Here is a 17,753-nt window from a genome sequence, read left to right on the forward strand (position 1 = left end):
AAGTCCGCCCTCCAAAGTCCGCCTAAGCAATGTGGCATGAAGCTAGTAAAGTCTGCCCTCCAAGGTTTCCAAAACCTTCTCAAAGTCTTTCCAAGCAATTCCGCCCATGAAGAAGGTCCAAGGAGGCAAGAAAGTCCGCCCAAGGTGATGAGTGAGGGTGCCTAACTCCAAAAAGTCTGCCTTGTCAAAGTTGAAGGAAGCTTCTAAGTGTTTGGAGGTCATAGCCATGGTGCAAGGAAGCAAAAAGTCCGCCCTCCTAAGATTATGGATCAAATAAGGTCCGCCTTGAAATGAAAGATTAAGGTTTCTCAAGTTTCTCAAAGTCCGCCCTAGTGGTGAGTCCAAAGCAAAAGCATAATCATGTTCCTCTTGAAGTCCGCCTTGAGGCAAAGTGTCATTGACCCCTCCAAAGTCCGCCCTAAGGTGAGATAATAAGCAAGTAAAAAGTGCATAAGTCTCACAAAGTCTGCCTAAGGAGATGGTAAGTGGTGTGTGAACATGAGAAAGTCCGCCCTCCTACAAAGACCAAGTACATAAGGCAAGGATAGTCCGCCCCATGATGGAGAACAAGACTCACAAAGTCCGCCATGTGCAAGAAGGAGAGAAGCCATTCAAGTCCGCCCTTGGTCAAGGATTATGGTGCATAAGTGGAACAAAGTCCACCTTGAAGGTGATGGCAATGGGTCATGAAGAGATGAACAAAGTCCGCCCTCCTTGGTTCTTGGAGCTAAGAAAGTCCGCCTAACCTGCAGGTCTATAGTGCTTAACTTCAGCAAAGTCCGCCCTGCTGCAAATGAAAGGTTCAAAGATGATAAAGTCCGCCCTGCTGCAGATGAAAGGTTCAAAGATGACAAACTCCGCCCTCAAGCAATGAGCCATAAAGATGGATGAAGTCCACCCAAGGTGGTGAATATAAGATGGTGCCCAACTCTCAAAAAGTCCGCCCTACATCAGCATGTGATGGTTCCCAACCTTTAAAAAAGTCTGCCCAAGGTGATAAATGATGGTTCCCAACACTCAAAAGTCCACCTTATCTTTGATAAAGGTTGAAATAAGTCCAACAAAGTCCACCTTAGGGTGTGAAGCATTAACAAAAATGGTGCACGAGTCTCCTCAACCCCGACCAAAGAGAAAGGTCATGAATGTGGCAAAGTCTGCTTTGGAGCTGTTAGGAAAGGTTTTTGAAGTCTGCCCTACCTCAAGTGCAAACAGAAACAAACTTCATGAAGTCTGCCCAAGTGAATGAGAATAACATGGTATCAAGGAAGTCTGCCCTTGATCAAGGTTTTGGATGATGGCTGAATGCAATGAGTGTCTGAAAAGCTGAACTTTAGATCACATCAATTCATATTTTTGAGGAGTTATCCAGGGCTTTTTACCCTCCTCCCGTGCAACATAAATTGGCAGCTGAAGGCGGGATCATCACAGAAAGCACAAATGGAGTTTCAAGCCAATTTCAGAAATGAAGACAAGTCCACGAGCAAGGTTCGTCCAAGCATAAAGATGGCCAAAATTTGGCTAAGTATGGGAAAAGCTATTATCACGAAGGCCTAGAGGAATTCTTCGAATTCAAGGCACGTGAAAGAATCTCAAGGCATTAAGAAAGAAAAGTTCTCAGACTTGGTGAAGATATGGAAAAGTTAATTAAATTTCCAACTTCTTGAAGGATTTCATCTCCTGAAGAAATTAAAAAAAAAACAAGCTCCCAATCAGAATCAGATGGTGACAAGAAGAATCGAATTTCCATACTTAGGCGATTTCTTCACACAAATTGGAGAATTCAGAAAAGACATCCAACACGCTGAGGTGGCGCCTCGTCATCTTCCAACCAGTCAGATTGTTCCAAGTCAGCATGTCCAGGTTCAATGAACCTGACTTATCCAGAAGCTTCTAGAAGGGTACACTTCACGATGCAACAACCTTCTATTTTCATTGTTGGTTCATACGTAGCAAGGACAAGTGTCCCCAAATGTAATTTTCTCATTGGTTGAGGGGTAGTTAGTTTTGGGAAACCCTAATTAGGGTTTTATCTTTCAATCTGGGCCCTTGATCACTGTTTGATCTCGGTCGTTCATTGTTTTTTGGAAAACTATATAAGGCTAGCTCCTCTCATTTGGAGAGTGTGAGGTTTTTTATATATTGTTGCGTGAAGGTCATTTTTTAAATAGTACATTGCATGTGCACTTTCTCTTAAGGCTTTGTAATCTCTGTTATTTGAGTGATTAGCATGGTTTCAATTTTCTCAACACATTAATTAGAAGTTAATTTAGATTTGCTTTCAAAGTTGTTAGAATTGAATGAAGGATTTGATAAGTATTAATTAACGGTGTATCTCTGCTCATACTTTTGGTGAATGGATGATTTCCATTTCACTGTGCAAAGTTAGTCTGAGCCTATCCCCTGTGTATGCCAAAACTTCAATCATAAGCACAACCCATTGAAGATCGCACCCGCTTTGTGTAGTTGTCCTTAGTGTGGCGAAGCAAAGTGTGGTTTCCCAAGAACACCTAGTTAATACCGTCTCCAAAATTTATAGGTTTAGATCAGCTTTCTTAAACCCTATCCCCTTTTCCCCTTTTTTTGAAAGTCTAAATCTCGGAAAATCCAAGAAAAGAGAGCCTGAAATTGACAAATCTATCTAAGTCCAGAAGCTTGAAAGACATTTGTAAACATAAGTCCCCCTTGAGATTTTCAGCATACACTACCCAAGTAGCTATCCCACTAAAGTCACTTGTTCGCACATATAGACCTTGGAATCAACAGTGATTTTTCAAGAGAGGATAGAATACCTTTGGGTATCTTATTCTAATGTTTGGTAGATGATAAAACGTACACCAACAAGATGCAACACAAGGCAAGCATGACAACAAGAGGAGCATAATACATTCAAAGTTTTCATAGCATCATGATGATGTGAAGTTTTGTTGATCAAGACAAGCTCAAAAACCTTGAGGATATCATCCCGATATCAGGAAGTCAAGACCTTGTAACTTGAAGGAAGAATAAATTGCACGAGGAAAGAATATTTTATAATCTTGAATTTCGTCCAGAATTCCAAGAATAATTGCCAGTACATCAGGTGATTGTTCCAGAAGTGTTAATCAAAGTTAGAAGATTAGCTCAAACAACATGATACAATTTGGGAACACCCCTCCATCATCACCACATTGAGCAAGTGACTAATGTTGAGTATCAAGGGATATCGCTTGTGATGAGATATGAGGTCTACAAGTGCAGATTGAGGTGGCATCCCAGTCACTACTCCACCAATCAAAGGAGGTCCTACATCAGCATGTCTTGTTTCAATGAACCTGACTCGTCCATGAGGGTACAAACTCCAATGTACCTACCCCCGTTTTCTATTAGTTCGCATTTAGCATTGAACCTAAATGCAATTTTCTCTTTGGCTAGAGGGAGTTGTCTTAACAAACCCTAATTAGGGTTTCTATCTTGTAATCTTGGCCATTGATTGTGGATCAATCCAGGCCATTCATTGTAAAGTGAGCTCTCTATATAAAGCTCAAGCTCTTCATTTGTAAAGGTTAATAGTGAATGGCAAAGAGTCAGTAGCAGAGAACTAGTAATAGTTAGAAGTTAGATTAGGAGGAGGAGGAATTGTTGTTAAGACTTGTAAATGGAGATACTCTTTTCATTGAAGTTATGGTGAAATGTGTTATTTTAACAAGTCCCATGGTTTCTACTTCTCATTTACTTTCATGTTGATTAGATTGAATGGAGGAAATTGTTGAATGCATTTGCGTGGAATCCATTTAGTCTATACCACTAGCCTCTTGCTGATTGTGAGTGCGCTTTGCGTGGTCAACTGGAATTATATGAGATCAACTTCAATTGTTATATGTCCATTGTTTATGCATTAACTTGAATGGTAATCAATGTTTGATGATAATGATTTGAACATCTTTGAATTGCACCTTAAAAGATTGCACTGAGCTTGTGCCAAACTGTTTGGTTTGATGGTGAGACCTTGCCTAGTAGGATTCCATCGAATCATTCACTCTTCTCTTACATTCCTAGGAGTGGCGTAGTCTTCCTAAACCCTTCTCTTTTATTTTTTATTTTTTTATATTCTCCTAGCAAGTAGTTAGAATCCAAGTTCAAGCAATTCAAGCATTCATGTACAACGTAAGTCCCCTTGTGATTCGAGCATAATCACATCAAACCATTGAGCTTATCCAAACGTCGTGACCTGACATATTAGGAGCCTTGGAGTTGTCTCAAGTGATCCTTATGTGAATCTTCAGCATTTGAGAGACTTTGATCAAGAGAGGATAAGATACTTTTGGGTATTTTATTCTGTGTTCGCATGTGCCTAAAAAACACATCAACAGGGTCCAATTTCAAAAAAAAAAAAAGCAATGCAATTTTTTTTATGAAGATGTTGCTGCAAGTAGTGGTGATATCGTTTTTTTTTTTGAATCTGCCAGAAATAGATGAAATGTTTTTTGTGTCTTGGAATTTATTGGAGACGTGCTGCTCTCTTTGGGTCATGCAGGTTGAAATGATGGAAACGCATGTTCATACTGTTTTTTTATATACACAGTGGGAATCGTTTTTAAGGGGAGTGCGCTTCAATATGGTGCTTGTGGTGTTAATCCTCATATTTATTCTAAGCCATATTTTTTTTGGATCCTTATTAAAAATCTGGACGGGCTGTTTAGAAAGGTTGTGCGATGATATTTTTGGCGAATCCTTCGCTGGACGGGAGTTATCGTGTTTGGGTGGAGCTGTTTTTTTTTTCACAGCGCAGTTTTAGTGTGATATTGTATCCTCTTTGAGTGCGTTGAAGTCTTTATATACCCAAAAATCATTTCGCAAAAAGACTGCTCTTGTGTTGGCAAAAACAAGTGTCGGGTGCATTAGTTAGTGGGTGTATGCACAGTTATTGGGCAGCGCTGTTGATGGAATTAATTCTAGAGCTCAGGTTTTGGGGATTAAAAAGAATATTCCAAATATATTTTGATATCACGAGGCATAACGTTTTTTCCAGGTGGAGAAAATTTTTGATATCGCTGAAGGAGATTATGTAGTGTGAGGCTGAATATTTGATGGTCTGAAAAAGTATCCGTGCAGAGATATGTTTTGGGATTAAGGATGAAGTTTTTGTGAGTTGGAAATTGTTTTCAAAAGTGGGTATCGTTCTCTTTCAGTACAACATATTAATATAACAGTGAGTCCTTAAGTCTGAAAAAGGAGGACAATATAGAAAGTTTTCATTATCTCAGCTAAATCTGGAAATATCAGTGTGTTTGTAATACAGAACAGATTGATATGTAGGAGTAATTTTAATTTGTCTGGACATGTCTGTAGTGATTTGCAAACTATTACATTTCCAAATTGAATCTATTTTGTGACTTGATAAGGTGGAGTGGGCACTTCATCTTGCAGGGTGTGTTCTTCAGAGAGTTGGCGCTCTCAGTAAACTGGTTGTTCTTTTGTAACCTGGGTTGGTGTCCATTGAAGTTTATGAAAGCTTATTGATGCTGTGGTTTTTGACCCGAAAGGGTTTTCCACTAGAAATCTCTGTGTTCATGTTTGCTGCTTGTTTCTTTTATGTTTCATTTGGTTTAATTCTGAATATTGTTTTTAAAAGTCTCAAATACTGATTCACACCCCCCTCTCAGTATTTGTAGTGTGCTTCTCACTTTTTGCTTCTTAACAAAGTGGATTTCCTTTTAAAGCTTCACAAATTTGGTTATGACTTATTCCTTCTTCTAGCTTACTCCATTCCATCTGTAAATATCCTTTTTGCTTTTTAACAATGTGGATTTTCTTTAAAGCTTCACATTTAGAATTTGCTTATTCCCTCGTAAAGCTTAGTCTATTTAGACATTGAGGCCATATTTAACTTTTTGCAACATTTTTTATTATAATTATATTGCAGAAGTTCTGCATGCTTTAAATATCGTTTACCTTATATTTTTTTGCAAGCATAGTTCCTGAAGTCATTTGTGGCATGCTAGGTGCTATTTTTCTAAGTTAAATTGAAATTGAACCTTGGTAGTTTGGGATCTGTTGCTTAAGTGTAATGGCCCTTTCTGCAGAATAGACATGAGCAGTCAATTAGCCTATTTTATTCCTGTAGGCTAAGGTATGGGAGAAGGAAATTATTAAATATTATCCATTAACGTTTGTTTTATGGGTGATATTTTTCAATTGATTTAATAAGTTCAATAAAGTCACTATAATTCTTGGGATTAATTAAAATATTAAAAGTGTGGGAATTTGAGAAGTTTATAAAGTCACTATAATTCTAGGGGATATTATAAAAAGATGTTTTGAGGCTCATTTTAGGTATGCTTGGATTATTTATCTTATTTGGATTTGGAGAAGCTTCTTGGGAGCTGAAAATTGTAGGAGGGAAACCCTGAGGGTACTGAATTCAGTAGTGAGACTACCCTGGTGACTAAGTTGGAGGAATTGCTCAGATTTCTCACAATGGATTCATTTATTGGGATTATCAAAATTTGTGAAATTTCTCAGATCCACATTTTCGGAGTTTGGAGATTTAGTATTAGCTGGTATCTTGGATGCCATCTTTGGTATTCATTTACTTATATCCTATTCAAATGGCAAGGAAATATATTGTTTTATATGCTGGGCGAATTGGAGTTATTAACTAAAACTTAGGCTTTATGGCAGGGCGTTTGAATTAAAGGGATTTTGTGGAGGTTGTGGGTTTTATCCTTGTCAAGTCATCAGAGCTGTTTGCTTCCGTGAAGCCTGCTATATGAGTTTTGGGAATATATTACGTCTGGAATGAGGCGTGAGTTGATTCCTTGGGGTCATGGGTTACTCCTTGCTGGTTGTGGAACAGGCTTAGCTGCAGGGCGCAATCCTCCATCATCACAGGTTGAACAGAAGGGTTAAATATTGAAAGTGGCCTTCATTATCTGCAGAGAAATGCTAAAGTTTAATAGCAGAAGTGAGTTCAAGGAAGATAGTTCGAGTGTTAATTGAAGGGCATCTCAAAACGCCATTCTAGCTTGAGCCGCTACAGTTAAGAGCAATTTTGGGGTTGTGCTTGCCCAAATTGTGGGTATCTGAGACTGAGTAGCATTATTAGAAGATTCATTCTGCTGTCCAATGCTGTTCACCATTGAATCCATTGTAGCAGCAGGGTCATGGGTCAGTTATAGCCTCCATTGTTGCAGATGGTGGACCGTTCACTACCTCCCATCTTGCTGATTTATCACTGCTGTTTGATTGAGTTATTTTCAGATTTCTGCAATGTATACCAGGTTGGATTTAAGTAATGCCTCTGTAATTTATATCTGAGATTTAAATACAATAAATCCTTTGTTATCGGTTATGCAAGTTATTTTATTTTGCATATGTTTATGAGCATGTAAGCAAAACCATTTACAATACAAATTTGGCACAAACATTTATCATATTCATCATAAATCAACATGATTTGCCAACCTGAAACTATGCATTCATGATACCAAACATACGGTTGGAAGGGCAAAAATTTGGGTCAGATTTGGGGTAGAACTTTACATAAAGGAACATTTAGATCTGCCATAGCCAACTCCAATGGGGACTACTGCCTATGGTATTCATATATTTCATATAGATTCTAATTATGAAAAAATTAAACCTATATTAAAGGGAAGCCTGGGTAGATTGGATTCTGTTGCTGAATGACATATTTATACAAGCGATTACCACCTTCAAACTGGGCTGATTAGAAAAAAAAACTACAAAAACACTTTTTCATTGTTCCTTTTAGTTTTTTCTCTTGTTGTAAACCTTATCTAACTTGTTTATTTATAAAGTTACAATGAGTTAAAAACTACAAGTGTCTTCCATGATTTTGTTCTATGCTAGTTACTATTGTCACCTATGCATTTGCTTTTTCTAAATCACTCTTCTTGTCTTGCTTCCTCACAGGAACGGTCTCACAGTGATTTCATCTGTTCTTTGAAGGATTTGTCATTTTCAAGGGAAATTTTTCTTGAAAACATAGTTGCTGCACTCACAGCTCATTTCTCTTTAGAAAAAGTCGAGGTAAAAGATATTGATCTACCAGTTGACAATAAATATCCACATACCACTAGGGTTCTGACCACGGAAGAACTCAGAGGGCAGTAAATTCTTTATGCACAGGAAATGAATTCGGGAATAAAAATTGAGGTAATTTATTTAAGATTATTGGGCAGCAATTTATTGAAACTGTCTAATTTTTGTAAAGAGCATTTGGATGCTGAAAGCAATGGCTGTTCTTTGGACTGATAACACTATTTTGATATTCATTGAGAACTGCTGCAGTTTATTAGGCGATGTACTAGTTTGGCTTGAATTATTTTAAGAATTTTTGGAATGAATCTTATGAAAATGTCACAACTAAACATTTACTTTTACCTTTGTGGTGAATAACTTGTTTTTGTTGGCACATTTTCAGTGTATCCTCAGATTTGCAATCGGATTTAGTAGTCACAACTCACAAGTCCCTTATTAAGGAAATTATCCTTTCTAATCCTAATACGAGTGGAATCTGTTTTAGTTATTAGAGGTTTTTTCTGTGCATGGTATTGTTTCCATATCAAAAGAGAATTTACCGTACTATCTGGAGATGTGTGTGTATGGGTACCGGTATGGGGATGGAGATGCCACTGAATTTAGGATATGCAAGTAAATGGATAAGGGTATAGCTATATTATATACAAATGTGTTAGTCACAGGTTATGTTACAGGTTGTCATTGATGTCAATTTAGTAGTCTTCAGATTATACATGGTTGCATCAACAATATGTCCTCTAATCATCCAGTTGTGATCAGACTCTGAAATGAAATCTGTAATTATATATACCGTCTATTCAGGAGAAAAATATGACGAGTATCATCTGCAAAAAGAAATTAATATGATTCAGTTCATATGGTGGCAGAGAAGAATTGAAATAGTTAAAACAAAGATCTTGATTACCTTGCATAAAACTTCAAGATTGATATCTGTGTGATATATGTATTCTCACAGGATAAGACTTTTCAGATTGATATCTGTATGTATCCTCACATATTTTTCAGATCATGGGTATAAAATCTTCCTCACACTATCACGATACCAAGGCATTCGAATCAAATGGAAGCAGTAATGATTGCGGTTGGTATTTATAAACTTTGACATACAAATTATCATTGGCTTAAAACATTATTAAGTGTTAGTTGGCGGTTGTAACTTTACACAAATTACTTGGTAACCACGAACCAACTCGGTTATGAGTGATTGGAAAACCTTTGTTATTTATGTGTGTCCATTTTTGAAGCAGAATGAGAGAGGTTGGAAAGCCTTTTACATATGCTTTGTTATGATTGAATGGAAGGGGAGTTACGTGAAGTTTCGAATAGCACAAATTTATTGAGGAGTTCTTCAGAACATTAAACTGAATTGTAAGTTCTTCCTGCAGAACATCATCATGTATTCTTTCAGCATATATGCGTGAGACTTTGGTGCGAGACGTAGCTGTTCAAGAGTCAACTTTTACTACTGTTTGGTGTCAAAAGGCGTCGTTATTACTTCAGATCTTAACAAGCATCTGCACAATATATTCACTCAAAGGCTGTGATCAAGGTATTGCAAAGAAAGGTATAAAAGTTGTTTAAAATTCAGATCAATCTACTCTGAAAGTTTTATACAAACTTATGCTCAGAAGAATATATCTATTCTGAAAGTTTTATACAGTTTATGGTCAGAAGAATATGTTGTTCTCTTTCTTCATCAAATTATAAACAGTTCTATAATCATACATGAAAGTGCAGATTGAGAGTTGAAATCTTTAAAGCAAAACAAAGTCTTTGCATCAGTCAGGATTATGTTTGACTTCAGAACACGTCATTGATGTTCATTTGGCATTGATCTGTTTTTCAAAGGACAGTTTGTTAATCAATCTGTAAAATTTGTGGCACTTGAAGTTGTTTAATACTACCTTGTAACTCTTCCAGAATTGGTATTCTAATTTGTATGAGTTGGTGCTCAAAGGTTTTGAACTGCAAGTTGGTGCTCATATAGATAGGGGTTTGGTGACTCCTTAGGGTTGGTGCCCATAAACATTGTAATTGAGGTTTTGTTGATGTGTTTTTCATGCACATGCAAACACAGAATAAAATACCAAGGTATCTTAAATTCTGTTAGTGTGTTTTTCATGCACATGCGAATACAAAATAAAATATCAAGGTATCTTATCCTCTCTTGAACAAAGTTATTCGAATGCTGAAGATTTGCCTAAGGACCAATCGAGATAACTCCAAGGTTCTGGTATGTAGGTTCTCTACGTGTGGATAAGTTCAATTTGGTCTGATGTGATTATGCTGGAATCACAAGGGGACTTACGTTTGATGGCTTGAGTGTTTAATCTGTTGGAACTTGAATCCTATCTACTGGCTGGAAGATAAAGAAACATCAAAAGATATAGGGCTCAGAAAGTCTACTCTAAGACCTAGAATGCGAGAAGATGGATGAATGACTAGGTGGAGTCCTACTGGGCTGGGTCTCACCATCAGGCTGAACAATTCAACACCAACTCAGTGCGATCTTCTAAGGGATGCTTCGAATATGTTCAAATCGTACACCATCAGACACTGATCATCATTCAAGTTAATGCATGAACAATAGACGCGTAACGAATTGAGATTAAGCTCATTCTATGCCAGTTGACCACGTAGGGCGCCCTTACAATGAGCAAGAGGCTAGTGGTTTGGACTAGGCGGACTCCACGCGAGTGCATTCGATAACTTCTTTCGTTCAATCTAATTATTTACCATCTAAAATGAAGATTCAACAAGAGACCATGCATATTGCAAAGAAACGACATATTTCACTATATCTTCAATGAAAATGGGGTTCATTTACAATCAAGGCAACAATTTCTTGCCTTCTCTTCCTAACGTACTCTAATTGCTATTCTATTCACTATTCTAGCTACTAATTCTTAGCTATTCTAACCTCTATTAGCTAACTCTTAACTATTAACCTTTACAAATGAAGAGCCAGAGCTTTATATAGGGAGCTCTTTACAATTCAATGGCTCTGATTGATTTACAATCAATGGCTAGGATTACAAGATGGAAAACCCTAATTAGGATTTGTTACAACAAACTCCTTTAGCCAATGAGAAAATTACATTTCATGAGTGTGGACCAATAGAATTCAAGGGTAGGTGCCTCGAAGGTTGTGCCATCACTGGTGAGTCAGGTACATTGAATCTGGACATGCTGAGGTGGAGCTATTTGACTAGAGGAATAGTGACTGGGATGCCACCTTGTCTGACGTTTGCGCCTTGGTTGATCCTTGTCTGTCTTTGATGCGATGAATGATGTACCTCCTTAACTCCCATGTGTTTGATGAGGCCTCCTCATGGTCAAGTCACTCCTCCTCTAGTAGCATACTTCGCCTTGAAGTGCTTGTAAGATCCTTCTTCTCTATTATCCTATGGTTTCTTCATGTGGTAGAATGAAGATCTTGAGGATAGCTTGCAACTCCTTGAACACTTGAAGTCTTTCAACGCTTTAGAAGCACCTTGAGTCCTCCTCCATGCATTTGAAGTGTCCTTGATGATGATGGAACTTGAATATCTCTTCCTTGTCCTGGCCTGATCCTCCTCCATCTTGATTTTATTAATCTGCAAAACAAACAAAGGATGATTAAGTATACATGATATATTTGTTCTAACATGATATTTCTCACCTTAAATCATCAACAAGAAGGCATTAGAATGAAATTCACTCAGGATCCTGTCCAGGGACAGGCCCTATAGTGAAATTCGCTCTAGACCCTTTGGAAGGGTCAAGAGTGAAATTGGTAATTTCACTTAATTCCCTATTCATAACTCATTCTTCAAGGCATTAAACTTCATAATTGTGCTCCTTCTAGGTATAAACAAGCCATCTGCTCTCAAAAATTGCTTAGGACGGGGTTATCCAAGTGCTAAGTCAAGGTATAAGGTCCATTGAAGAAGTTCGCTCTGGACACTTTGGAAGGGTCAGGAGCGAAATTCTTCCTTTAGGTTGAATTCTTCCTTCCTCTCACTTCATTTTGCCTTGACTTTCACCTTTCAATCCCTCTCTCATGAAGACATCATTTATTTGACCCCCATGAAGGCCTGAAAGAAGGATTTCACTTTGGGCCTTGGCCAAGGACAGGACCTATAAGGAATTTCGCTCTGGACCCTCTAGAAGGGTCAGGAGCGAAATTTGCATTTTTGTACAAATTCTTCACCTTTTGTGATCACAACTCACTCAAATGCATGCCTAGGGATACCTTTAAGTTCAATCAACCCCCATCAACGTTAGGCTTGACACAAAATTGGGAGAAAAAGGAGGTTTTAGGAATTTCGCTCTGGACCCTTTGGAAGGGTCAGGAGCGAAATTTGTGATTTAGCCTCAATTCCATCATTTTCTTTGCTACAATCCACCTTGCAAGGCAAATATGCACCAATCTTCCCTCAACCACGCCATAGGAACTAAGATTTTGACCTCAAACAAGGAGAAAATAGGTGTTTTAGTAATTTCGCTCTGGACCCTTTGGAAGGGTCAAGAGCGAAATTTGCATTTTAGGTCAAAATCCTTCACCCTTTGACCCCTCACTTGCTTCCAAGGCATGATGACATCCTAGCCAAGACTTCAAGGCACAAAATTAGTTCAAAAAATGAAGCAAAGAGAGGATTCTATGAAAATTTGCTCCGGACCCTTTGGAAGGGTCAGGAGCGAATTTTGTCTTTTAGGCTTAAATCCATCATTTCCTTCACTTTCATTCACTTCTTAAGGCAATAATATATCAATCTTCTGTCCACCATGTTCTAAGAACAAAGATCTTGGCTTGAACAAGGAGCAAATAGAGGTTTATAAGAAATTTCGCTCTGGACCCTTTGGAAGGGTCAGGAGCAAAATTCTTCCTTAGGCTCATTTCACACTTCTTTTCCTCTCAACTCACCTCAAGCTTGACTTATCCAATCTCCTCTTTCCATAATCAAGTCAATTCGCCACCTATTTAGCTCAAAACAAGGTCCTAGTGTATTAGGCAAAATAGAGAGTCTAGTTAAGTATTTCGCTCTAGACCCTTTGGAAGGGTCAGGAGTGAAATTTGTCTTTTCAGGCTCAATTCTCACTCAAGTTGCCTAGGACTTGTTCATTTCCCCTTTGTCTTGTCATATTCAAGCTAACTTGCTGTCAAAGTGGTGAGGAAAAAAGGTTTTCTAAGAATTTCGCTCTGGACCCTTTGGAAGGGTTATGAGCGAAATTGCTATTCTAGGCTCAGTTCACCTCCCTTTTCACTTGGCTTTGTCTTAAACTTGATCTTTGACCCTTTTCCTTCCATAATCTTGCAAATTTGCCCAACCATTCAATGACTTTGGTGAAGAATTAGGTCCCTTGGGAAATTTCGCTCTGGACCCTTTGGAAGGGTTAGGAGCGAAATTTGCAATTATGCTCAATTTCTTGACCTTTTCATCACTTTGCTTTGTTGAACATATCAATTCTTTCTTAATCATGCCATAAGGACAAGTTTTCTATGCGAATTAGGACCAGGAAGAGAGATACAAGGAAATTCGCTTTGGAATTAAGGGTTTAGGCTCAATTTTCTCATTTTCCCCTCAACTTTGCTCTCCGACTTGCTTTTTAGATCTTTTCTTCATCTTAATCAAGTCTGTTTGCCTTCAAGGTGATGTCAATTCAATGCTTTTGATGACAAATTAGGTCTTTCTAAGGATTTCGCTCTGGACCCTTTGGAAGGGTTAGGAGCGAATTTTGTCCTTTAGGCTCAAATCTTGACCTTTTCATCAAATTTTCACAACCAAGCTTATCCAAGGCGTCTTCAAAGGTGAACTCAAGCTTATTTCCCTCAAATCCATGCCTTAAAGTGAAAGTTTTGTCTGGGATAGGAGTCAGAAGGGAGCTAAGGAAGATTTCGCTCTGGACCCTTTGGAAGGGTCAGGAGCGAAATTTGCAAAATGTTCAAATTTTAAACCGTTTTCCAAATTTCAAAGTCTAGGCTTGGTCGTTAGGCATTTCAAAGGGCCAAAATAGGCAAAGGGTCAGGAGCGAAATTTGCAAAATGTTCAAATTTTAAATTGTTTTCCAAATTTCAAAGTCTAGGCTTGGTCGTTAGGCATTTCAAAGGGCCAAAATAGGTCAATTTTACATCAACCAATGCCTAGAACCTCATCATTTATCAATTGGACCAATCTCAAACCCTCGAAGATGATATTCACTCACAAAGCTTCATTGACTTTCTCAAACTCAAACAAGACATCACCTAGCAACAAAGGTAAAGCCTAACCTAGAAAAGGCTTTCATAGAGACCCTGACCTAGACCACTTACTGACCTACTTCAACTTAAGCAGAGCCTGCTATCCTAATGATCTCTCTGGCAACTTTCACTGCAAAGACTAATAGCCAAGACCAGGCAATGAAGCAAATTAAACTAACCCTAGCAAGCAAAAGGTAGGGGTCCCCATTTGCAATGGAGCGGTGTGTGAATACGTCACAACAGGTTTCAAACGTGAGGCTGGATTAGGACAGTAGATACTAGCAGCGTTATCACTGTGGTTTTCCCATCCTGGGTTTCCACGTAAATCTTGTGCATTGTTTTTATTGTGCATCTCTTTTCATCCCTTTCAGTTTTCAGATTGAAGCTCTTTTTAAGTTGTTTAAAAATTAATTTGATAAAAATTGAAATTTTATTTACTACCGATTCACTCCCCCCCCCGCCTCTCAGTAGTAAATCTGTGTTCTACAAAATGTAGTTACCAAAAACTGTGGGTATGTTGACATGGATAGCGATGGGGATGGGGGATGTGCTCTTCATTTGTAATTTGGAGTGTCTTGGCTACTTTGGAGTTTATTTGTTCATTGCTGTAATCAATCATTCATTGTAAAAGGTGTTTATCACATCCTTCCCAATTATTACATATAATGTCATTCATCCCAACCGTTAGAAGGTGAAGAGTCATGTGGAAGCACAACTGTTTCAACTTCATAATATTCTTTATCCTTCATAGTTTTGAAACTTTACATATACATTTGAATTACTAGATTTCATAGTATAATCATGATATAAATGTAGCCAGTGGCAGATAGATAGCTATGCATCTTCCTCAAGAATATGCTTTGTGCAGAACACAGAAATAAGTAAATTTTTTTAGTTCCAAATGTAATTTTGATCTATGCATCTTTGTTTGATTGATTATTATCATATATGTTTGATTGTTAATATGAATTTCACATATATTACACGTCTATAGTCTCACTGTGTATTGTTGTCCCATGGATATCTTTTGAGATCCATATCAGTGATCAAAGTGGTTCGTCTTGGTAATATATGTCCCATTAAATGGTGTTATATCTAAAGCTTGTCATCAAACAATGAGACCTCTCAAACCATCCACCATGCTACCCTAAGAAAGTTTCAATGGTGAGATAACATGAACCACAAGATGCAATGCAAGTGATGATCGAAAGTGAAATTACAAAGGAACTTCAACAACAGAAAATGTTCTTGTTCAACCAGTACAGTGAATCCTTGAACAGGTGGCTTAATTGGCTCTTCTAACATTTTGGTGCTCAAGTCCCTTAAGGTTTCAAGTGTATTTAGACTTACCCTGTTTGAGGGTCAAATTGATGGTTAATTGGGTAGATCAGTTAGAAACATATTTTTCTATGAATTGACTTCTATGAAGGCTGTGCATTGTAACCTTATATATATAATCTAGATATAAGATTTTTCCTTAATAAATAATAAAAATTATAATAAAATAAAGTATATATTTAATATCCATTTGTATAAATAAAAATAAAAATATACACAACACAGGTCTCTCTTCACAATTATAAAAGTAGTATATAAACTTTCCAACGGTTGCAAAGAAATTCAACTGTCGGTAGCTACTCAAAATTATAACCATTCTTGCTGACTAACCAAAATTACAACATAACAAATAACTCATATATATCAAATTCCTTTTTACACTTTTCACCATAACTTCTAATCCAATAAGTTTTTTTGACACTGATTTTGTTTTTGCTTAGTCTAATGCATTGGTGCATTTACATTTGAGCAATTCTATCATTTGAAAGGTGATTTTTGTGTTTTTCCATCATGTATCATATATATATGTCGTTGAGAATTTATTTAGTTAAAAATATTTCACATGGAAGGTAAAAATAGTAGTTGTCCTACAACTTAAGGTTCTTTATTTTTAGTTGGTTGAACTAGCAGACCGAAAAGATCATGGGAAGGCAAAGGAGAAGCAGTTGGAATTTTCATTCTTCAGCTCTAAGTAAGCAACAACTATTTGTGCCATGTATAGATTGTTACACCTACTAAATAGGTATAGGTTGATTTGAATAATTTGCTTGTTAATACGAAAAACTAGAATTTTGCAATATCTTCATGAGCTGAATAATTTGAGATTTGCAGATATTGTTGAGCATATGAATCAAATTAAAAAAGTGAAACTACAACTTGCTGAAATTGGATATTAGTAGACCATGAAACGGGGGTGGTTCATTCTTTGTATTTTGCCTCACTATAATACCTTCATCTCTATCAACAGGAATTAGCTTTGAAATTTACTTTACAGGAGTTGCCCTTTATGCAGTGCAGGAAAATCAGCTTAAACACAATGAGGACTTAGGTCCTTCCAATGAAAATGTTTTTGTCTTGCATTTAATATGTTACAGAAAGCATGCACAAGAATAAATAAGTTTTAATTTTCAAAAACAAAATTTCATGACACATTGTAGGTAGCCAAATAGTAGCTGGTATTGTCGTAAACATGGTCATCTTGCAAAGGATTTCTTCAAGGGGAAGTTTGGTATTGGAGAACTTGATACAAAACAGGTAAAGCCTCAAGAAACATTAAAGTCGTTCTTTTGGGTTATAGTAGTTATTTGACAGTTAAAGGCATCAACAATTTGAATGACAATGGCTAAGCTGGTTTCAAGATGTAAGAGTTATCTACTCCATTTCTCAAATTGCAAAATGAAATCTGAAAGTATAATTGTATTCAAAAGATTGTATAATCAGAGAATGGATAATGGCGTCATATTTGTGGTTTCCAATAATATTGATGGTGAATTATATAAGCTTTGTGATTTTGGTATCCCCTTTCTCCTGCATGTTGCTTGTGTTTTCTGATTAATTTGTTGTTGAGAGACATGGCAATAAGAATTTCTCCTGTATGCATTCTAGATAGAATGGTGGCCATTCATTTATTTTGTAGGTGGTAATTTTGATGTTACTTCTAATGAATTTATGCAAGAAGATGATCACTTGGAGGACACAATTGATGGAACTGAGGAAGTGAGTTGTATGACAAATGAAAAATCAGTTAATTATCAATCTATATGCTTGTCATTTTTTAGTACATAGTCTAAGTTTGGTCAGTTTCCTTTGTGTTTTAGTAGCTAGTTTAGTTTTTTTCGCTTTGTCCTTGCTAGTTAGCTGGTTTTTTGGTAGTGTTAGATTGTTGTTTTGATTTTCTTTTAGTTAGTTTGGCCCAGTTTTGGGTTTGGTTTCAACTCACTGTTGTTTTGCTCTCTTTTCTTGAATCATTGGGTTTTATTTTACAAATTAAATGCACATTTTAATGGAAAAAGGGTACGTTTGTATGGGTAAACTATATACTGTTAATAGTCAGATGTTTTTAATTATTTCTTGATAGAAAATTAGTAATTTTCTCAAAATTTTCAGTTTACATCATTTATATTAGTTTGTGTGTTTGTTGGTCCAACTAGAG

The 17,753-nt window shown here is 37.0% G+C and overlaps 1 protein-coding gene across 2 annotated transcripts in view; it reads left to right on the top strand.

Moving 5' to 3' along the window:
• LOC131035594 (uncharacterized) overlaps positions 1-17,077 on the top strand; it is a 115,833-nt gene extending 98,756 nt beyond the window's left edge. The window contains exons 4-5 of one of the 2 annotated variants that reach the window (XM_057967328.2): positions 7,915-8,157; positions 16,759-17,077. In XM_057967328.2, the coding sequence (XP_057823311.1) occupies positions 7,915-8,115 (201 nt within the window). In that variant the 3' untranslated portion in view covers positions 8,116-8,157; positions 16,759-17,077. Of the gene's footprint in view, positions 1-7,914; positions 8,385-16,758 lie in introns of those variants that run through there. The other variant, XM_057967327.2, reaches the window with a different exon arrangement.
• The last annotated feature ends 676 nt before the right edge of the window (positions 17,078-17,753 follow it).

Source organism: Cryptomeria japonica, chromosome 3, assembly GCF_030272615.1.
Source record: "Cryptomeria japonica chromosome 3, Sugi_1.0, whole genome shotgun sequence".
Classification (NCBI taxonomy): Eukaryota; Viridiplantae; Streptophyta; class Pinopsida; order Cupressales; family Cupressaceae; genus Cryptomeria; species Cryptomeria japonica.